The 24,421-nt window shown below is 31.8% G+C and overlaps 1 protein-coding gene across 2 annotated transcripts; it reads right to left on the bottom strand.

Moving 5' to 3' along the window:
- Positions 1–6: 6 nt before the first annotated feature.
- On the bottom strand, positions 7–5,271 carry LOC125491605 (glycerol-3-phosphate acyltransferase 9-like). Of its 2 annotated transcripts, none has more exons than XM_057393582.1 (8): positions 3,852–5,271; positions 2,747–2,842; positions 2,537–2,632; positions 2,144–2,232; positions 1,974–2,070; positions 1,773–1,858; positions 799–918; positions 7–677 (listed from the first exon to the last, which is right to left on the bottom strand). In XM_057393582.1, exons 2-8 carry the CDS (start codon positions 2,759–2,761, stop codon positions 596–598), a joined length of 585 nt encoding a protein of 194 aa, XP_057249565.1. In that variant the 5' UTR covers positions 2,762–2,842; positions 3,852–5,271; the 3' UTR covers positions 7–595. The 2 variants fall into 2 exon arrangements, with proteins under 2 accessions (XP_057249565.1, XP_057249564.1); XM_057393581.1 differs by having other exon boundaries at positions 7–683; positions 3,852–5,235.
- Between the last annotated feature and the right edge of the window lie 19,150 nt (positions 5,272–24,421).

Raw genomic sequence — 24,421 nt, 5'->3', positions numbered from 1 at the left:
CTAAAGCCCCCAATATCAATTTCTAAAAACAGGAGAATGAAAAAAAAGCTCCCCTAATCATAGAAGCCCGTATCCAGAAGCATTTGTTAGTGAAGTCTCTCTCCTCCTTTTATGGCCCTCTTAGAATCAGTGTATGCGTTACAGAATTAGAGAAGAAGATAAGACGAGACTCGATGAAGCTTAAATGATAGGAGCACCACCACTCCAAAGCAAGTCGGATTTTGCTACATTATCATGACGTATAATAAGTGTCACAGTAGGGTTAGGGTACTGATTGTTATATCATTATCCTTTGCAGACCAATAGGCCAGAACATGTTTTAAGAGGTTTTTCTAAGTCAATAGTTTGACTCATAAATAGACTTAACATAATGTTATCTTTTCAATAGAGTTTGATAAATAAACAGAGATGCTATTCTATTTCTAAAGAACACCCATCATTACATGCTAGGAGAGAACAAATGTGAGCAATAATATATCTGAAGTTCAGGCCATAAAAATAACCAAAAGCAATAGGAAAGTCATTATATACTAGAAGCAATATTTGAAGAATGCATTATATCACCTGGGATAGTAAAGTAGCATCTATTCCTATATCAAAGTATTGTAGCCCGTGAATGCTTCAGGTAGCCATCCCAAGGAACCATTTTCAGGCCAGCTCTATGAGAGATCATGAGCCTAACCCTGCAAAAAGAAACAGATACATCAGGTAACGAGCTAATAGATAGATTCAACACAAAATATTTATACAAATGAACAAATTATATGTTCCGTTAGGAAAAAGGGGGAGATCAATCACCTCTCGGCAAATTCAATTGAAGTTTCGTCAGGTTTTATTGTCTGGGGCTCGAGATACCAAACATCACAAACAACAGCCCAAGACGTCATTAGCTGAAGCAGATGCATGGTAAATGATTGCCTATTAAGATAACCAGACAATCAAAGACATCTAGCTTTCATATACCACAAAACAAGTATCGGCAGTTGGCAACAATATTCAACATGGTTTTTTTAAGATCAAAATTTGCTTGCTTCTCATGTAACAAGCACAATAAAAAAATTGGACAAGAGGATTTAGAATAAAGATGGAATATCTGCCAATTTTTCACTTTTGCCATATATTTTTTCCCAAACCTTTGCTCCAACAAGGCATGGTACTTAAAACAGGTTAGATTATACATATATGGACATTTCTCCAAAGTTTGTGGTTGCAAAAAGCATTCACAATAAAGAAACCGGGGAGCCTTCTAAATACAAAATGAATTGTTGTTCTTAAACGAAGATAATCGTAAAACAAGAGTTGCCATATACTTCCTCCGTTCTTTAGTTGCAACGATTCCCTTATTTGTAAATTTACATTAACTAAAACGTTCCTTTGGTAATATCGTCTCTCTATCTCACTCCTATCACATGGATCGCACTTTTCATTTATCTCTATCTCAATCCTCTTCACATGGCTTTCTTAAATAATGTGCCAAGGGGTGATGTTGCAATGATAATAGACAGAGAAATTATTTTTTAAGACTGTAAACATAACCTGAAAACTAAAAGCATCCAGAAGAAGGTAAGAGAACAGCAATATCAAACAAAAAGGAAAGACACAATAAAAGTAGCACTTCCTTTGTTTATTATTACTAGTTCGACCTTTCACATTGCCAACATACAACTTTGACCATTAATATCTTTAAGAATCTATTAGTGGGGTGTGTAAATAGTGTGAAAAGCCAAAGTCGAATGACGTGTAACATAAAATCTCAAGAAAGAAGGTCTTACTTCCTACTGTTCCAGAAGGCATCAACAAAAATCTTGTTGTACTTGATTGCCACAGGACAAACAGAGACATCAATCTCAAATGCACTCTAAACAAGAGAAGAGTTTTGAGGAAATGATAGTTAAGCATTTCAAAGAAGACTCACATAATTTCATTCAAAATTACACAGCAGTTATCTAGAAACCAAATGGAAGTTCATTTACCTTCTTAAACATGACGATATACTCATTATTAACACAAGTTCCTTCAGAAAATATTAAAAGAGGGTTATTGTCATCCCCATGCGCATGTTCTCTGAATCTGAAACATGAAAGCTTAAAAGTATTAGAAGAGTCTTCGTAAAAGAAAACTTTTTACCCATTGAAAAACACACTTTCTAGATGCATCAACACGATCCTTTACTTCTGTACGGTTGAACCAGATACATCCAAGACTTTCCAAGATAGTAGTTTGCAGCAATCCTGCACCAAAAGGAAAACAGAGGAAATTAGGACATTACAGCATGAACTTCCCATTTGCAACCAGAACAATAATATCAAAAAACCTATGTTTGGTATTCGGAAACTAATGCTTCAGCGATCTAATGTCTAATTGCAAGTTGCAACATTAGACGTGCAAAGCTGTACAAGAAATAAAAGATACAGTGCTGCACCATTTAGAACACTGAATTTGCAGCCAGAAAACCACATTAATGATCTACAAATTTGACCAGTTAGCTTCTTAATATATATCAGTATTACATATCTGCAGCACCAAAATCCTTAACAACCCAACCAGGATGCTTCTGCATGATGGCAGCAAATGCAGTCATTTGTTCCAAAATAATAAAATCAATCATGGAGGTGTGGTTGGCCACAAAAACCTGTTTAATGAATAGAGAGTAAGAATGCTTCAGCATTGTTGTCAGTACAGCTTATCTGTATAGCACAGGACAACGTTATTGGAAACAGGAAACAGGAAACAGAAGAACTAACACCTGCTTAGGCCTCATACTTGGGCGAGGACCATGATACTTAATCACCCCCGTCCATGATGCAACAAAAAAAATGCAGATCAATTTCACCAAAGAACGCTGGTAGAAATTTCAAAGAAACAGGAATTACCACAGCAGGTCTTTGAAGAATACCAATATAAACAGCAATAGAGAACCCCAGAAACACATCTCTTTTGAGTTAATACCTCAACAAATCAATACGATATAGCTGCAAACTCATAGCTAATGAAATAAATTACTGAAGCTATTCAAATTCAAAACAAATTTAACAAAATCTGTTTAAACTCAAAGCTAAAATGTATGATACATCTCACAAGGTCAGCTATTTTTTCTACATCATTTCTGTAGTTCCAGAATTCCTCGAACTCATTAAAACCTAAATTCATCAATACCTAAGACCCTGTGATAATTCAGAAAGCATAGGTCAGCTGGAAGAGTAGCATCCGTGCATAAGTTCAGCACCATTACACGGCGGTATGCCATGAGCTTCTCTATATCTACATAAATCGCAAAAACCTATGAGTAAAACTTTTTAGATTCCAGAAAGCCTCAAAGCATTTAACAACAATTTGGACAGCGGACTCACCCTTCTAATTGAGTGAGGACTATTAAAAAAAGTCAAGGACATAAGGCATTTCCGATGCACCAAAAGAATGTCCAAGATTTAAACTACTATGGCATGACTTTCAATCATCTATACCATGCCGCTTCCCATGTAGCTAAAGACACCAATACCAACTTCACTATAGCATATTGCATAACTTTTCAAGCAACTTTCTAAACATATCATTTCAGTATGGCCACGAACATAAACTTGCACCAAATCATATTAAACATATTTGACTGAACAAAATTCAGAAACATGAATTAGTTCACATTCTCATGAGGGTAAAAGTGACTTTGACATGAGTAAGAAAGCCAATTGCCAAATTCTTGAACATTGAATATTTTCATGTCTTCTTGTTACCTCCTTATAACGGAGTTTCATATCAAAGTAACTTTCTCAAATGCCCTCTGATCTTATATCAGAAGGTTATTAGACATTGACATCGAAAAGAAACTCATTCCAATAGATTTGAAAGCTAACCTTATTGGGAAAATGATCAAGTATCTAACAAGAACTCCACAACACCACAGAGGAAATAGATAGATATTCCAGTTCCAGGGCCCTGGAGGATTTGATTTAAAGCAACGCGTAAAAGAATCCTGCACAAATATTACATAACAAGAGAGTTGAAAGAAATTGAATCCCAAACATGTAAACTTCAAAGCATTATATTGAAAGAATCCTACATGTGCGCTTCTTTTTCCATTTCATTCATTCTCCTTCAAGAATTTGAGTTGAGGCAACTAAAGCCCGTATTTCATAGACAGGAGTACAGGACAAAACAAAAACAAATAACTCCTCAAATAACACTAGCCAATAGTATAACCAAACTAAGTTCATGTAAAAGCTCATTACTGACAGATATTGCAAAGCCAAGGATACAAGCTAAACTCTATATTGAACTCCTATTGTAATTAAGCTTGCTAGAAGAAATAACTAAACATAATAATTATTTAAATTCAAGCTCAAAGGAGCAAAGGCATATACAGCTGAATTCAAAGTTTGAAAAGTGAATGAGTGAACATGAATGATTTAGGATCAGCTAACATGCATCATATCCGGGACATATGAACAAAATAGTGAAAAAATTAGTTTGAAGAATTGGGATCGGCTGACATGAATTGTCATAAGAGATCGTTTCCATGATAAATGAACAAAAAAGTGAAGGAATAAGTTTAATACAACGAGGAAAAATGAAAAGGCAAAAGTGAGGGAAGTAAGACAGGAGAAAACACAAGGAACAAGAAATCAAGGGATATGTAAAGAGAAAACCAAAATAAAAGGATGGAGATAAAATTAGAGGGAGTTTTATAGAAGGTAATGAGAAAAAAACAAAAGTGAAGAAAAACGAAACATCTTCACTACAATGATGTACCTACAACCTAGTTAGAGTTTCGTAGGCCTCTTACACAATACCCCTATCAATTCCCTTAGGGGGATTTTACCATGTTCATCTATATTGGTAGAGTTTTTTTTGTAAGTTACAGCTGTCCTACTTTAAATGTTTCCTATGTTGCTTTATCTCTTTCATGCCATCATATGATTCGAATGGTGCAATACTAGCACACTTGACAATAGCAACTAGTTTAATTTATTATATCCTAAAAACCAAGAAATTTATAGAACACAGGCTCATCATCTAGCAACCATTCCACCTTAATTTAAGACAATCAGGTGCACTTGAAGCAAGGAAATCAGTCCCTCTGATACAAACATAAGACCAGCCTTTATATCAGTAAAAGCAAAATTCAGAAACTCCCATCATTCTCATACACAAATACTGGATTAGTCGACTTCAGAATTTGCGGTTGGAGAATTCTTTACTACCCCCCCCCCCCAACACACACACACACAGCCATCCTTCTTTCCGTCAAAATCCAAACAGAAAGGTACATTAATTTTTTCAAGGGTTCCCATATGCATTTACGAGTTGTAGGAATATACTGATCGTCTTTGTGACAGGAGACAGGACCGTCAAAATACCTCCTTAAAGACAATGCTCTGCAACGATCAAGGAAGTCATTCAATAAGACAAAACATATTGCAAGAACAAGCCAAAGAGATAAATAGAGACGTAATACTAGGTACCATATCTCAGAACTCTAAAAGAGTACCACAAAGCTACATAATTCTGTAACTTTAGTTCAAAGGTGATGGAATTCTCTCTCCCATTTCCAATTTTCTTTATCAACTCAAAATTCCATTCTCTACAGAAATTTGAGATAATAATAAGACTTATTTTACTTGCCCCAACTATGAATCTTCCTGTTTAACAATATATTTCTATTATCATACATAATTTCTCCTCCTTCCTTTTGTAAATCTCCATCTCTTAAGAACTCAAGATTAATCACGAACAAAAAAAAAATAGAAACTTGATCATCAAAAAATCGAAGAAGAAATCCGCAAAATTTCGAACCATGAAAATCAAAATTTACTCAAAACTAATAAAGGAACAACTTACCGAATTTCCGATCACAAATCATGCGAGAATATAAATATAACAATCAATCTCCAAAACGTCAATTGAAGGATTAATCGAGATGAAATTAACAGATTAGAGGCAAATCTAAACTACTAGGGCACAAAAATTCTGTGCGAGAGGATAGAGAAGGAGATTTTTCTTCTTTTTTTTGACGGGTGATAGAGGCGGTTTGTGAATTGTTTGTGATGACTGATTAGGCGGTTTACAACGGTAATATTGGTCTAATGGGTCTATAGTTTTGCTTCACATCTTTGTATAAGTTTTGATTCTAGAACTCCAACTTTATATACTAAAGTTTAGTTACTAAATCAATTTATATTTGATGTTATTATTTTTTAAAATAAAATATAAATAAATGAAAAATATAAGTACTTAGATATATTTTCGACTTAAAAACTAATATATATATTAAAGTTTTTAGCCACTAACTAAATAATATTTAGATTTCTCATGTCTAATTTGGACGTTGTTCATAAATAAAGAATATACTCAAAAAAAAACTCCAATAGACACGAAAAAACATAGTTAGGTAGGGTCTTATTTGATTTTTCTCGTTGTGTATATAAGGAGAATGAAACTTTTTTAATTTTTACTATAATGAAATTAAAGATATTAATGATGCAACATGTGTATTGACAATCGTGTATTGGAGAAATGGGAAATCTAATAAAGGATGGAGGGAGTGATTTTAAAATAAAACTAGGAATTGGAGTTGGCTCAAGTGATGAGTTTTTCCATCTTCCCTAGCAAAGTCTAGGGTTCAATTCCTACCCCAAGCAATGCTTGGGTGGGGTCTGTGTGAGGGTAGTCTAGAGTAATTCTTCTTATCAATTTTTTTCTGTAATTTTTTTAAAATAAAATTAGTATTTTTTTTTTGCACGCGATGTTACGTTAGTAATATAGTAGTTTTGTTTCAAAAATCTATACATTTTTTGTTTTAGAAATTTGGAAGTTACCTTCACTGAAAAAAATATAGTAGTTTTTTCAGGGAAAGAAAATCTAGATGTTACATTAGAGTTTTTTTTTTATGACTTTTTGCCCTTATAAGTTATCTTGGAAGAATAAAAATATAAAGGGTATTTTACGAAATTCAAGTTGACACCAAAATATTCAAGAGTTCTCATTATAGATATATTAACCGCTCTTTAACCAGCCTTGAGGAATTATCTCTATTATATAAGGGAAGGGGGAGCAATGGTGTCCTCTTTTTTGAAATGTCTATTTTGCCCACCTTCCCTTTCTAAATTACAAAAGTAATGTCAAAATCAAAATCGGCACTCAAAGAAAATTACCGAAAATTAATTTACAACACTCACTCACAAATCACTTAAAAGAAGAAACTTTACAAATCACTCATACAATTGAGAAAATCACGTTATAAAAATCACGTACGCTTAAATAACATACAAACTAGCGTAGGTTCCACCATTTTCCTTTAGTAGTAGAAATAGAAAAGAAGAAACCTCAACTTTTGAGTTAGCATATACTCCCTCCGTCTTTTATTAGTTTACCCCTTTTGACTTTTGACACTATTCACATACATGACTTTGACTATCTCTTGTGATTTGTATTTAAGGAAAAATATAGTCATGTGATATCTTGTTGGATTCGTCTTAATGTATATTATCCAAATATCAACTTTTTGTAATTTTTGCCTATCGAAAATTAGAGATATTAAGGTTCAAATTAGTATCTCGGCAAATGTGTCCCAAAGAAAGGAGTAAACTAATAGAGGACGGAGGGAGTAAAACACTAACAACTCTTGTCTATGAACTATTAAAGCAATAAACACCATTTCACATTATGACAACCTGAAAACTCTATTGTCCTCTTTATGCTTTGTTGAGATATAAATTTCACAATTGCCTCCTCTTCGAAATCCATTTCAATATGCATACTTTTGGTGCATGCTTGAAAAAATTGTAGTGGAGTATCTCAGTATCAGAAAAAGAAGATGCAAAAAATGGCCATCGACAGTAAGCTATATTAAGTCCCACACTTTCCCTCAAATCAAGCAGCAAAAAATTCATCCAGTATAGGGTGCAGAAAGGGTGAAATCCATGATCAAGATCGAGAACGAGACGGTGTGTATAACTATTTGGCTATTCCCCCCATTTTTTTTAAAAAAAAAAAACTGCTCTAGATTTGCGGTTTATATGGCAAGATCTTTGTCATCTACTCTCTCTGTTTCTTTTTAAGGTACACAATATTGAAGGAAAAAAAAATATGGCAAGGTCTCTATCATCATATAATAGAACTAAATATTTCAAAAGCTATAGCCTAAACACAAAAAAATAGAAAAATAAAAATTAGAGAAAGACTTCATGCTTTACCCAAAAACATTCGAACAAAAGTAAGAAAAACGAAAGTTAGAGAAAATATCAACGAATGTAAAATTGTATTCTTTCATCATCACGCTTTAAATTTGTACTACTGTGAACACCAAAAGTTGTCTAGCAAAGTGACCTACAATTGATTCTGCCAACAGAAATATATAAGTATAGTAATTTTCATAAGTTCAAGCTAGTTAGACAATCTTAACACTTGCATATAATCTCTACTATAAAAGTGTTTGCTCATTTTCTTAAATGAGTAAAAATACTTGCTCATTGGCTCATTTTACTCATTTGCTCATTTGATCATTTGTTCATTTGTTCATTTTGCTCATTTGCTCATTTGCCCATTTTGCTCATTTGCCCATTTTGCTCATTTGACGAAAATAGCCTTGGGTGTACCATGAGCATGGTACACCCAGGTTTACTATAAATATTCCCAAAATCCCAAGTAACAAATACCTTTTGCAAAGGGAAACATAATCCCCCCATTTGTTACCCTTATCAAACTAGTGGAAACAAATCACATTTCCTTCCTCAATCATAAACCTCTCAATTGTTTCCATTCCACTAGAATACCAAACAACAATTTAAGGTAACGGTTATTATTTTCATTTCCCCTCCTTATCCAAATCTTTTCCATTTCGTTTACGTCGATTATACCAAACACCCTCTAAAAATCTAAAAGACAATGTTTTAGATTCAACAAAGAAATATTGTTTTTTAGTTATCCAGTCTAAAAGACACATACACCTGCCTTATGGGGTGATGATGGTTAATGTAAACAAGTTTGAAAAGGATACAAACAACATAAAGCCAGGAAGATAAGATATAGAATATTATGATAATAAGATAAAATCCCAATAACCGTCTTCAATTATCAGATCTATCTGAACAAAAGTTATAGTTCCATATTATTTATTTTTACATACAGCACGAATCTGTACATTTCAACTGCAATTTATGAATAATATGAGTATGTTCAGCATTATCATATAAATATTGCAAAGCAGAGGCAGTTAAGATCACTAATAGCTTGAGTCGAGGTTAAGATATCAACAGTTTAAGTAAGAAAACAAAAAATTTGCAGCAATATAAAGGAAGTTAATGACGCACCAAGATCAAAGAGAAAATCCAGTAAATCTGGAGCTTGCATGCAATTTTGATTGGAAGAATGCACTCTGGTAAAACCATGCATATACATACTTGCGAATAGTGTAAGAACAAATCAAAAGATCAATTTCTTTCAGATAAAATCAATATATGGTCTTATCTAGTTTCTTCATTACAAGCCTAATTCTCAATTAATATGGTTAAGTATATGTGTATCATGTTTCAAAAGAAATACAAAATGGCCATGGAACCAAGTAATACATAACCTGTGACATTCTCAAATTGTACTTACCACACATTTATTTACAAAGAGCATATACCTCAAGTAGAAAAGTCGTTCCCTTTGAACGACAATCTTTCCGCCAAAATTTTGGTAGCTTGTAGAGCATCCTGCATGCTGCTTCCTGAGGCAATCACTGCATAAACTTGTCCTTTCTTTAGCTAGTGCTCTACTAATCCTAAATATTAGCATTGATTATTGAATAATAAAAAACATGCTCTCTCAACAATTTGAAACTATTGTTATTAGTTTTCTCTCCTATATAACGATAAAGTTTTCACCTTTTCTTGACTATTCGAAAAATCATACTACAGAACCAGAAATAAAACAACGAGAAAGTTTTCACCTTTCCTTAACAATTCGAAAAATCATACTATAAAACTTGAAAATTTAATACTCTTGAAGCTAAATCTACCAAACCCATAAAAAATAAACGATGTCAAAACCCTAATTCAACCCTAATCCGATAAAAACATTCGATGCATCAAGAAAATCCCAAAATTCAAAACTTTAACCTATAAATTCAATCGAAATCCTAAGAATCAAACCTTGAATCAAGATAATCAACCCCTCAATCACTCCGCAAAATCATTGTCATAACACAATCAAACAAATGGCTTGAAGGAAAACTCGAAAGAAATAAAACGTGTGGACAAGGATGCAATCATGCAATTGTAAGGATTTCTAGGGGTAAAACAGTCCACACGCTGTTCTTAAGCTACAATAAAACAAGTTCTTTCTTTTTAATAGGTATGAATAAATTTTAATTAGTTGCATACTATATATATTGAGGATTCTAAAAAAGTTGTGTCCTTATAGATAATTACCAAACATTGTCAAGGTCTGTAATTTTGTTCACATGAATAGGAAAATAATTTTAGGGTGGAGAGAGTATAAACTTATTTGAAAAAGATTTACTTAATAAAATTCTAGAAAAACAAAGAAAAGATAAAAGATGGATGAGGGGGAAACACCTAACTAGTGTTACATGAGATTGATCTTACCCATCTGTACACTTATAATTAAAAGCACTGTCAAGCTAGTAGCCTATCACCACATGCTTTCCCTTTTTTAACGACGGGGCTTTTTTTAGTGTTTGGACCTTCTGGAGTTGTAAAATAACTTTACAAGGTAGAGTTTGAGCAATATTAACTATTGAATAAAAAATCAATGGCTCATATATTCTCTTTCCAAATTCCCCCCTATTTTATCTCATCAAAATCCACCACTAAATCTTTCCCTAACACCGTGTTGAGATCCTCTAGAGTTCCAAAATAACTCTACGCGGTAGAGTTCGTTAAATATCAGTCGTTGATTAAGAAATCAAAGGCTTGTATTTTCTTTCCCAAAAATCCCCCCTATTTCCTCCCCGAATATCCTGCCCATATCTTTTCCTTTCCCACTAATCACGAGCCCTTGATTTTATAATATATGGTCAGGATTCAACTCTACTTTGTAGAGTTTTCATAAAACTCTAGAGGATCCGGACCCCCTAACACCAATATGAGCCTTTGATTTTAAAATGTATAGCTCAGATGCAACTCTACCTTGTAGAGTTTGACTAAAACTCTAGAAGATCCGGACTCCTTTTTTTAGTATTTGAAAAAAAGAAGAAATATGGTCATTATAAGTCTTGTTCTCTCAATCACGAACGATAACAATATTAATGATTACACTAGTGGAGAAACCTTATCTGTCACTTAATAACAGATGCGGTTTTGTAAAAACCGCATCAGAAAATCAAATTAAAAAATGGGAAGAAAAGTTGGAAGAAAAATCTGATGTGGTTCTCTTTGGACTACATCAGATTAGAAAATTGATGCAATTTTATTGAAATCTGATGCGGTCCAAGGAACCGCATCAGATTTTCTTATTTTTCAAATCGGAAGCTCGTGGTTCAGTCCGCTCGTGGCGGCCCATTTCTTTCCCTTAGCTTATAGCCCCAACCCATTTCCTTTGTTTTCTCATAACCCACGGCGCGCTCTCTCTCTCCTCACTCAACCCTAATCCCTCCTCCCTTTCAAACTCACGGCGCCCTCCTCTCTCACTCAACACTCAACCCTAATCCTTCCTCTCTCTCCTCTTCAGATATGCTCAATATCATCCCTCCGCCCTCTCAAACTCACGACACCCTCAACGAACACCTCAACAACGCACCAACTTCATTGCCTTCTCGTCGAATTCATCGTCCTTCATCGTCGAATCCGTCGTCGTTCATCGTCGAATCCGTCATCGAAAGGACAAACTACAAACGTCGAATTCATCGTCGAATCAAAGACGAACGTCGGATCGAAGACGAATCCTCGCCGTTTTTGACCATATCGAAGACAAACTGCTTTGAGCGCTTCGAATCTGCTCTCTCTTCATCACCTTCATCAGCACCCACCATCAAAAACTCGACATCATCTTCACCAGATATTTTCATTTCCATTTTTTTCGGTTTTTTTTATCACGAACCGCCATCGATTTATCGATTTTTTATTTCGTTTGTTCCTCTTTGTAATTCGTATATAGTATAATGAAATTTGTTTTTGATTTGTATAATCTAATTTATTTGTTTGTATAACATTTGTTCTTTAATTTAGTTTGCAGATCTGGTTTTTTTCGAATTTTAATTTATTTTGTTAATGTTTTCTTGCTGTAAATTCGTCCTTTTTTATTGACTAATTTCGTAAAAATGATTTAGTTTTGGTTTTGGTTGTTTACCCATAATTGTTGTTGTTGATATGTCGTTGTTGCTGTTGTGTCGCTATTTTTTATAAAACCCTTCCCATATATACAGCTTTCTGGTGGGGTCATGTTCAAAATTGTATCAGTATCTAACGGATGTAATGCGGTTTTGGATCGAAACAGTATATTTCTCATAGCTGTTGCGAGCCCACCTGATGCGGACCAAAACCGCATTAGTAAGTGCCTGTTCTCCCCAACTTATTTTCAGTTCAGCTTAGTTCTGTTCAGTTCAACTCAGTTTTGTTCAGTTCAGCTCCATTCTTTTATAATCATTTTGTGAAATACTATTATTATGTTGGTCTAATTTATTTTACTAATTACTCTTATTATTATTTATTTTATATCATTATTATTAATTATTTTTTATATATATATTATTTTATTTATTATAGCTTTATTCATTATTATTACTATTATTATTAGAAGGAACATGATTTAGGTCAAAAGCACAAATAAACCCACGTTTTTTAGCCCATAAACCAATCAAATCGCTTCAAAACGATTTATGATGCAATTTTGCACGGTCCGACCCAATCATTAATTTTATTACTAAATATTATTATATTATTAAATCTAATTATTAAAATAGTAATATTAATTTACTTCTTATATATTTATTGTTATTATATATCATCATCAAGTATTAATATATTAATACAAATATTAATATAATATAAAATAATTATTATTAATTATCATTAATTATTATTATTATTATTATTATTTAATAATTATTAATATTATTTATTCATAACTATCATTTAAAAATATCCAAAATACTAGTATTATTACTTATCATTATAATTATTATTTAATATTCATAGTATTTTTGTTTAAATATTATTTATATATTTATTACATTCAATTTAATTCAATTCAGTTCAGTTCAGCTGTTTTATGTCGAAAAGAACATGCCCTAAGTCCGGTTTAATTTTGACTGCATCAGATGGGCTTTTTTCCACTAATGCTAATTCATTGATCCAAATGAACTCAAATGGTTTTGTTCTTTGTAATCAACATACAATATGGTGAAATCACTTCCAGAAAGTTAAATTATAAGGATCCAAACCTATTTATAACAATTGTAATCTATGATTACTGGTGAAATATATAATAAATAGTTTTCCATGCACAATTAATATATCGTCCAAACACAAAAGTAGTTTATCAATAAAATGTAGGACAAATAACTTTTAAATAATATAGCAATTCACATCTTGATAAAGAAAAATGACTTTACAACAATTATGCTACCAATCAATAATATACAGAAATCATCCCAAGATCGAATAATGGTTGCACCAAACATGGATTGACTTTCTGCAATGAATGCAAGTTTTTCATCCTATTTGTGTTGAAAGAGAAGGCATCTGGCCAATCTACAAATGAAACTTGGGCACTAAAACAGATCAAAAAGAAGAAATAATGTATCCTTGTGGGACTAGTGAACTAAATGAGAAAAGGAAAACATGCCAACATAGCCAACATGAGTCATGAGGCTATTAACCAAGGATGTATTGGCCTAGTGGTTAATATTGAGGTACTGTGAACGATAGGTCACAGGTTCGAATCCCCCCTTCCCCTTCTTTGTACTTTGTACCGCCTTCGTGGCTCATACGGATCAAAAAAATGAGTCATGAGGCTATTCTAGAAAATCATAATTAGTTTCCGTTTAGTGAGACCACAATCTCAGCATAAGTTCACAACTGAAAGATGAATCTCGAGACTATGCAGTATTTTCCAATTTCCACTATATGATATGTGCATTGTGGATAATGGTTGCTCCATTAAGACATGAAGAGAAATTATGTGTGTGTTATTTGAGTTATTGAGTAGGTTATATGTCATAGCAATAAACTGGCTATAAGAAGTGTGCGAAAAAGACATTAGCAATAAACTTCCGTTGTTTTATATTAAAACATTTTCTTTCTCCCCTTTATGCAAGGAATGTCAAAAAGACTTAAAAAGAATTGATATAGAGAAAATTTTGAAAAAATGCCTGTCATGGCCAATTCGCTACTTTTTTTTTATCTTACTTTTACTAATAAACCACCCATAACTAAAATTATCAAATTCTTCCTAGGAGTTCACCCAAATGCAAATGTTGACAAATTCCAATCCATTCCATCAAATTTACACCCCTGCTTGTGCCGACCTTCTCTTAATCTGAACAGGTAATTAATTATATTGCTTGCACCCATCTCTTGATTTCTGCCTTCGACTTTTACGCAAGCCACATATTTTGAGTATTATTATCTACTCTTATAAACCTTCTATATATGATGGAAAAAAACCAAGCAATAATTATTTATCCTTTTTTTTCATTCAACTTTCATATGATATGTAATTAATACTCAATAATTCTAAAATATCCAAAGCAATTAAGGGTCTGTTCTCTTCGGCATAAAACAGCTGAACTGAACTGAACTGAACTGAACTGATCTGAATTGAACTGATCTGATCTGATCTGAACTGAACTGAACTGAAATGAATAGTGATATGTGAGAGTAAAAGTATTGTCAAGAGCTGAACTGAACTGAACTGGTCTGAACTGATCTGAACTGAACTGAATTGAATTGAACTGAACTGAACTGAACTGAACTGATATGAAAATAAGCTAGGGAGATTAGGCCTTAAATCGTTTGGCAGAGATGATATACTTTTCTTAAAGAAAAATTAAAGGTAAAGGATAATTTATTGCTTGATTTTTTTCTTTCCGAAAGAAATGAGAATTTGTGAACATTCCATGTTTTAACTATTTTTTCACCTTTTTGTCTATTTTTGCATATTAAAATAGTCAATAGTAATAATTGTAAGGTTATTTATTCTAGGGACGTTAATCAAGTATATTTATATTTATGTCCTCATTCAGTTCAAAATCATCCAAACATTCCCTTCAAAATATAATACTTCATCCGTTTCAAATTGAACGCAACAAACAAATTATTTCTATCTCACAAATAATACTCATGAGAAATTTTTCTATAGAAATCTTTAATATTGCCACCAAGTATTGTGGGGTCACGAGAAATCACAACCACACAATTGATTTCATTAATGTAAATATTAGATTTCACATATTTTTGACAAATGTGTTATATTTGGTAAAATATTATAAATTTATCCAAAAAAATATTTGACCCATAAATTAATATATCTTTGTTTTATCACATAATCTTTTCCAAAATTATTGTTATAAATTTTTCTCTTTAGACAAATTATTCTTTACGTGAGATATGCCATTGTTGTTTTTTTCCCGAATAAATTTTACAGTAATATTTTTTTGGATGTAAACGTACAACACTGTTGTACTTGTTCATTGGTTTATTATTATTTTTATTTATACTAAACGTTTTAGCTTTTTTAAAAAAATAAAAAAGCTAAGTCGAAATTTCTTTATTTCTTGTGATTTTAAAATTTATTGAAACATCAAATCTAATTTTAGCTTTGGAAGAATTTTTTCAAATAATAACTACAATTCGTGCATCACACAAAATTAGTCTTTAGTATAGTATATCAACTAAGTAACTTAGAAGAAGTATATCACATTTTAAAACAGTATGGTACCAAGCCATTAAAAAAAAAGTATATATGGTACCAAGAGCATATAACGTGTTTTTTTAGAAATTATCGTTCAATTTTTTGTCTAATTAAATTTCTATGTAATCATAATGCATAATCATTTAACTATTCTACTCTTATTTGTTTAACTTTGGTAAAAAAAATAATCATATGGTTATTTAATAAAATCCTAATATATTAAAATGATAGAAGAAATTGTTCTAAATTTTAATCCTTAATTGTTTCAATCAGGATCTATTAAAAGATTTCTAATCTATTTAATTAAAATATTTTATCCTAATTTAACTCGATTTGACGTTGTTTTCATTTACTTAATACTCAAATGTACAAAAAAGAAACAAAAGACAGTGCGAAGAAAAATCAATTTAAAATCATATTCCATTCTCAAATGTTGATTTAAATTGTAAATTTTTTTTAAAAAAAATGTAAAAGTTTAATTTAAAAAATTTATATTTTACATGGCGCACTATATGCTCTAAAAATCTCATTAATTTAATTTATATGTAATTGAATAATATATTGTATATGTGTATAGATTAACATATAATTTACGTAAATTATAATTCATATATTTGCATGAAGAGAAATATTATGCGTTTTGTTATGAAAAACCCAAAAAAATAAATTAAGGTTTAATAAAATAAACCTACATAAGGGAATAAATAAAAAATTATACACTTCGCATATTTAAGTAAAAATAAGAATAAGAATTACAGTAGAAAAAAAAAATTTACTCTGTGATAGTTGGATACATTACGTAAATATAAGTTTTTTGTATTTAAAAAAAAAATCAGAAAACTGATTTTAGGAAAGATTGCATGTTAAAGGAAGGTGGAATGATGTTAGGAAATGTTTGTTTTTTGATAAATATTTTATATTTTACCAAAGTTATACAAATAGAATACTTAAATAATTATCTTTAGTAAATTAAATGTGTGGTTTATACAAATAGAATACTTAAATAATTATCTTTAGTTCCCCCTTGTTGCGTTTAATTTGAAAGGGAGGAAATATATGATTACTGTCCTAAATAGAAATTATATGGAATAATAAACGGCCATAAAAACACTGATTTGTTTTATATCAATTGCCAAAGATTTGATTCCCATATTGAGCATACTTAACAATAATGAGCATACCTTCTACACACTATAAAGAGCCAAGTGATGAACAATTTTATGTACTTCCATTTCACAAAATTATAGTGACTGAACACTATATATATCCATAATCATATTAATCTCTTCCTTTTAAAATTACGAACTCATAATTTCTCTTGAAATGGCTGGAAACATTGTTTTTGTTGCACTAGTTCTAGGACTAATGTTGGTATGCATGGCCCAAGGTGAGTCGCATTGTATTCTCATTACTATGATTATGACTTGAATTTTAGTTCTAGTACATTCGTATTATGTACGGAGTATTACATCTCTCAATTTGACTCGTTGCAATGGAGATTCATATAATGATGTATATGTCCATCAAGTAATTTAAGAAATTGGATGAGGAGCTAGCTCATGTGGTAGAACACTCCCCTCTAATCCTTGAGGTTAATTAGGGGTTCGATCCTTACCCCCAGCATTATGTTGGGGTATTTTCCTTAGCATGTTTTGCATGCATGCTTTACCAACCAATGTGCTGGTAGTTCCTACAAGACTAGTAGCCTTGGTAGGGGTTAGCCCTTGGGCTAACTTAATTTCCTAATAATAAAAAAAAAAAAGTAATTTAAGAAACACATAAAAGTGCAAATTTGCTAATAAAGATGTATTTTCTTCATTTTATTGGGATTGGATTTGATTCTGATTAGATCTAATTATAAGATATTATTCAGACAGAGTGAGATCTTTTGAGATTTGATCACCAATGTTAGGCATTTTGTTATTCTCTTCTGATATTGGATCAACCAAAAACCCTTCTTTTCTTTATATAGATATCTAGATGATTAATTTTTAATGTTTTTTTTTATCGGTTTAAACAGCAGGTAGAACAAATGGTATTGCTGAAGGATGTTTCCATATGCCCGCCCCACCAGGGTGTAGCGATATAGCTTGCGCAAAAAAGTGTGGCACTGACCCGGGACAAGTCAAATGTTGGTTTGATACTTGTTGCTGCCTAAATTATATCTAAGTGAAATTTTCTTTTTTTTTTTAAAGTACTAAGTGAAATTTTCTTATTTGTACGCCGTAATAATAATAAACTTATTTTTATTGAATAAGAATTTATTTTCAGCCACACAATTGGTTTCACATTCCCGTCCACATTATTGATCGAATTTAATTACCAAGTGATAATTTTAATTTTGACTCATTCATCATAAGTAGTATAATTTTATTTTATGATTTGTAGAGTACATTATTGATATAAGAATTAAGTTACATAAATTAGATTACAATGTAAGTAGTTTCATTCTTGTTGTTATCAAAAGAAAATTTAGATTTAAGGTAATTATATTAACCTAGTCAATAAAGAAGGTGTCAATTAAGTAATAAAATGACCATTACGTAATTTCATTTGTCAAACTCATGTTTATGTTGAAAAGATTCACCATTATTAAACCCTTTGTGGAATTATGAAAATGTATGAATTTGAAAATCTTAATGTCTGGTAAATCATGAGTAGACAAATTAAAAATTGCAAGAAAAATAAAAAAGTGAGTCCTAGAAGGGAAAGTGTAGCAAAGTTGTAGGATGGATGGAGTAATTAATTAGAGTGAGTTATTAGGCATATAAAGCAAAAGATTAGCATTCTTGAAGAACAAAAATTAAAAAAACATAATATACTAATGATGGTAAACTACTTCTAATTTCTACAAATGGAATATGTCAAACAGGCCTGGGCCGCACTTTCCCGTGCCTCCCACGGGGGAGTGCAAGTCCACTTCACAAGACCAAGGAGGTTTTACCTCAAAACCATATGGCAATGAGGGGAGTAGCCCCTTAGCCTTATAACGTGGACACAACTATTATCATTCTCCAATGTGGGATTTATTCCCAACACTCCTCCTTAATTCATAACCAATTCATCAATGTGGGACACTCACATGTGGGTTGTTCATGGGCTCAACACTCCCCCTCACATGTGAGTTGTCCATAATCGTGGCCTAGATCACAACAAACCCAACCTGGGCTCTGATATCATGTCAAATGGGCTTGGGCCGCGCCCGCGACGAGGGAGTGCAAGTCCACTTCACAAGACTAAGGAGGTCCCACCTCAAAACCATATGGCGAACTCCCTTAGCCCTATAAGGTGGACACAAGGAAAGCATGTAACTTCCTACTTATGTGATTATAAACTAAATCTAACAAAAATAATAATTTTGATTATATTATTGTACATGCGATCTTGCCTTTTTAGTACCAAGGATTTATATTATCCAAAATTATGTTATAATTAATATGATGATTGGGACGTAACATATTAGTTAATAATAAATTTAACTATAATGTTTGAAAATCAAAATGTACTACTTAAGGTGCGTTCTCTTCAACTTAAAAAATTAAGTTTCAGGTCCAATAAGTTCAGATAAGGTCCAATAAGGGCAATAAGTTACAATCAGGTCTAATAAGGTACAATAAGTTCCAATCAGGTGTAATAAGTTCCAATCAGGTGCAATAAGTTCCAATCAGGTTTAATAAGGTCCAATAAGTTCTAATAAGGTCCAAATAGTCAATGTTCAATAAACATTTATATTATTGTCTATTATGTTATTATTATTAGAATTTTAATTAAAGTACCACAATGGTTATATAGTATTATACTTGTATTAGTGTCTATTATTTTCTTAAAAATTTGTATTGTTGTCTATTATTTTATTATTCATATTACTATTAGCTGATTATGTTATTATTAGAATTTTTTATTAAAGTATCACAATGTAGAGTATTATACTTGTATTATTGTCTATTATTTGATTATTTATATTATTATTAGGTGATTATATTATTATTAAATAAATATTATAATCATGGTCAAATAATTAAGGTTAACAATAATAATCATTATAATTACAATGTTTTGCAATTTGTCTTTAAATAACTATAGATAACATATTTTCGTTACTAATAACAATGAAAGATATAAATGTAGAGTGAGAGATAAAGAGTTATGCGTTCTACTACGTTCACATAATGAAAGTGGGGTGAGAATTTTTCATATGTGCCAATTTTAACTTGTTAGCAAGAAATGTTAATCAACTTTTTTATTTTCCACTAGTGCTTTATAAAATCAAAACAAGAGTATTAGATATATTAGTGGTCAAAGTTATGTATAGACAAATATATAAATAGTAAAAAAAAATTTGTTAAATTAATTATCATAAGAGATAATTAATAATTTTTTTTTTTAAAGGACGAATTTTAATAATTATTACTTCATAATAAATTTTGAGGGGTAATATTTATGTTAGGGGTAATATTTATGTTATTAATGGTCAATTTTTTTGTCTAATTAATAAGGTCAAATAAGTTTCAATCAGGTCCAATAAGGTCTAATAAGTTTCAATCAGGTCCAATAAGGTCTAATAAGTTTCAATCAGGTCCAATAAGGTCTAATAAGTTTCAATCAGGGCCAATAAGATCTAATAAGTTTCAATAAGGTCAATAAGTTCCAATAAGGTCCAATAAGTTCCAATCAGGTTCAATCAGGTTCAATCAGGTCCAATCAGGTTTAATAAGTTCCAATAAGTTTAGAGTTCAGATTCAATAAGTTCAGTTCAGATAAAGGTCCAATAAGTTCAGGGCCAATAAGTTGAAGAGAACGCACCCTTAATGGAGAATCCAACTCTAGAAGCACTACTACAGAAATGGCGATTTGCGTCGGATCTGAGGCGCCCATTTGCGTCGGACACGGGTGCGACGCCAAAGGCCTCGACGCAAATAGCCCAGACATGATCTGCGTCGTCTATAGTGAACACGCAGATATATTAGCTATTTGCGTCGCACCGTATACACGGTGCGACGCAAATGCCATTATGTGAAAAATAAAAAAAACGCAGTACCAAAGCATGAATGCTTTAGTATGCGTAGGAGGAAAAAGAAACAGATTCATATCAAAAACCAGATATAACATACAAAAAATGATGATAAGTAAACAAGACAAATCTCATATCAAAAAACCAGATCTAACATACAACAAATAATAATAATCGCAAAATTAAACGACAAAATCTAAATGAAATTACGTTCTAATCGCCAAAAAGTAAACGAAAAAATCTAAACAAATATAAAAAATTAAAAAATCAGATCTAACATACCACAAAACACGAAATTAAAAAACTAAACCTACAAAAAAAAACAGATCTAACATAGAGAAATTTCACTAAATATATTTTATAAAAAATACAAATCGCCACCCCTCAAAAAAAAAAAAAATACAAATCGCCAAATTCTCGTTCTTCTTCAAATTTCGTACTTCAAATCTCGTTCTTCAATCTCGTTCTTCAAATCTTGTTCTTCAATCTCTTTCTTCAAATCTCGTTCTTCAAATCGCAAAAATAAACATAAATATGGCAAAACAAAGAAATTCAGAATAAATGAGAACTAAAAAATCTGAGAATCGAGAAATCTGAGCATGAACATCATGTATATTTGTTTTATAGATCGTCGAGTATCGAGAGATAGAGGAAAGAGATCCCAAAGCCTGAGCATGAACGGAGGTTCGCCGCAAAACAGATGCGAAAGAGATGGATGACAGATGCGCGAAGTAGAGATTCGAAGTAGAGATGCGAAGGAGAGATGGATGGAGGTATGAATGACAGTGAGAGAGATGAACGAAGGAGAGAGAAGGAGATAGAAGGATAACGGCTGAAGTAGAGATGCGCGAAGTGAGATTCTTCAAACCCTAACGCGTGCGCTTGTTTTAAATATGGGTAACCCGTGTCTGCGTCGTATGATATGGCCCATACGACGCAAATCAAAGCCCAGACTTATTTAATTCTGATATGCGTTGCACACACACGATAGTCCGACGTACATTATACCCATGTTTGTGCGCGCACATAACTACCATGCGACGCAAATTAGCAATGTGCGTCGCATGAGAGGAGGGTGCGACGCACATAAGTGATTTGCGTCGCACGGCTTCCCACATTCGACGCAAATTTGAACTGTGCGTCGTTTCCGTGTCTGTGCGACGCAAATAGGGGGACGCAAATCGTCCTTTTTCTACTAGTGAAGGATATATATACGAAGTTCAATCTATATGATATAATGAGCAAAGCCAAGGAAGGATGTATATTCATATAGATTGAACTTCGTTTATTGAGCAAAGCCAAGTATCAAATTATGTAAAAAGAAAAATCATAACTTGCTTATGTAGCTTCTGTCAATCAAGGAAATAATTTGCATACATGATATAATTGACGTATTGCTTATTGACTAAAAAGGAAATAATCAGTAAGATAATATAATTTATGTATGTGTTTTAGGGTGTCGAGGTTTACATATCAATATTTATTTTTGAAAATAAACTTATATTTTCTGAATAATTCATTTACCGGAATTAAAACTTATAAGGATCTATCATATGTTAATACGTGATCACGAGCCATTTTGCAAAAAAAAAAAAAAAAGAAGACATTTTTCATGCAGCTGATTTCTTTGCCACATATATACCATGTCAGTTAAACAATATTATTCGGGAACTCTTTGAATCTCAACAAGAGAAAAGATAGGCAACAATTAAGCTAAAAAAGTTAGGACCTAATTAGGTGATCAGTTAAATAAGTATATATTGAGAAAATAATATGAGAGAGTATTATACTTATTTTTCAAAATAAGTTATAAGTCAAAATCGTATAACACATTTAGTGGCGAATCTAGGATTTTACAACTGGGTGAGTCACCACCGTCCACAACAAAATGTCAATCAATAATCAATGCATGAATTTAAAACTTCATAAAAAGTTTCACTCTAGAAGTAATACTCCGATCCAATTTTTCGAGATGTAAACCATATTCATAAAAAAAATGTGTTTTCATTTAAAAAATCATAATAAAATTAAAGTCGAACTAATACAAGATACGCAAAACACGAGTTTTCAAATATAAAACTACAGATTAGCTAATTTCAAGCCAATGGGTATATTGGTACCACAACTTGAAGTTTTTCACCACACCCCTATAAAATTTTCTGTTTTTATCAATTAAAACTCAGCAGAATACATTATCTCCTTGCAAATTAACAAATACCCATCAACAAATTACAAATTAAAATCAACAGAAAAAATATATGCAAAGTGAATGGAAAAAAGGTAAATGATGCATATTTTTGCAAACAATGGTGTCCAATGGTTGACCTAATGCAATGGTGGTGCAAGGCATCAAGATAGGGAGGTAAGAGGGATTGTACGTATAGTGAGAACAAAAGTCGCTCAATGGTTGAGTACGAGATATGGTCAAATTGTGTGATCTATTCTATCCTTTAAATGAAGTAGTAGGTCAAGCGAAAAAATTCAATTAATTTTTTTATAAGATTAATAATGGGTCACGTGATCCACAATGATATTAACTACATCAATTGCTAAACACACGGGTCATAAGCCATTTTCAAAGTAAATAAATAAATCATTATAAAACTTTAAATCGCAAGATACTATTTCTAAAATGATTTAGGAAAAACAACATAAAATCTTAAATTTATGGAACAAAATTTTTCGTACAATTTGCACAGGTCTAATAGTAAATTAAAATTTACATTTATGTATATACTTATTTTTTATTCCTAACTAACTTTTATATCATCTATTTGATAGATGAACGAGTTAATTATTTTCACCCTGATTTTAAGGGAAATAACATAAAATCTTAAAATTTATAAAAATAAAAAAATCCCCATGCAGTTGCACATGTATAAAATTAAAATCATGACTAAGTGGACAGCTACCAGTGGGTGTCCAAATATGATGCATCGGTGGTGCAAGAAGGTAGAATAAGCCTTCCTTAAGTGGTTGTTGAAGCCGGCGTATGGTTGAGTGTTATTGGTAGTGCGAATTGTGATTTTATCTTAGACTCTATGGGAAGCAATAGATAGAGCAAATACTATTTCTATCAACTTTAAAAAATATATATATAGGTGGGTCATGTGATCCACCATGGCATTAATTACATCAGCCTAAAGACACGGGTTATAAGTCAGTTTCTAAAATAATATCAATACATGATTATGAAATCTTAGATCACAAGTTAATATTCACCACCATGACTTTAGGACAAACTTCTTAAATTTTTCAATTTATAAGACAAAAACATTTCCCGTGCAGTATGCAAGAAGCACAGGAAGTTACTATTATTTTCGCAAGCAATGTCGGAGAAAAAATATTTATCCTAAGAATGACACTAATCCCGTCTGATTTCACTAAATTTTCTATCGTATTTCAGAGACGACTATTTCCTTTAATTAATGATTTTTTTTTTACTATGACCAAAAATAAAAGTCAAGGACAAACTCTGTCTCATTTAGGCATGTATCTTTCGATACCTGTTTTCAGCCATGGACAATTTTATGTTGTCGTTTCCAGAGTTACGAGCAA

Source organism: Beta vulgaris, chromosome 3 (genome assembly GCF_026745355.1).
Source record: "Beta vulgaris subsp. vulgaris cultivar EL10 chromosome 3, EL10.2, whole genome shotgun sequence".
NCBI lineage: Eukaryota > Viridiplantae > Streptophyta > Magnoliopsida > Caryophyllales > Amaranthaceae > Beta > Beta vulgaris.
Note: the sequence above shows the minus strand (reverse complement) of the source record. Positions and strands in the feature narration are given on the sequence as shown.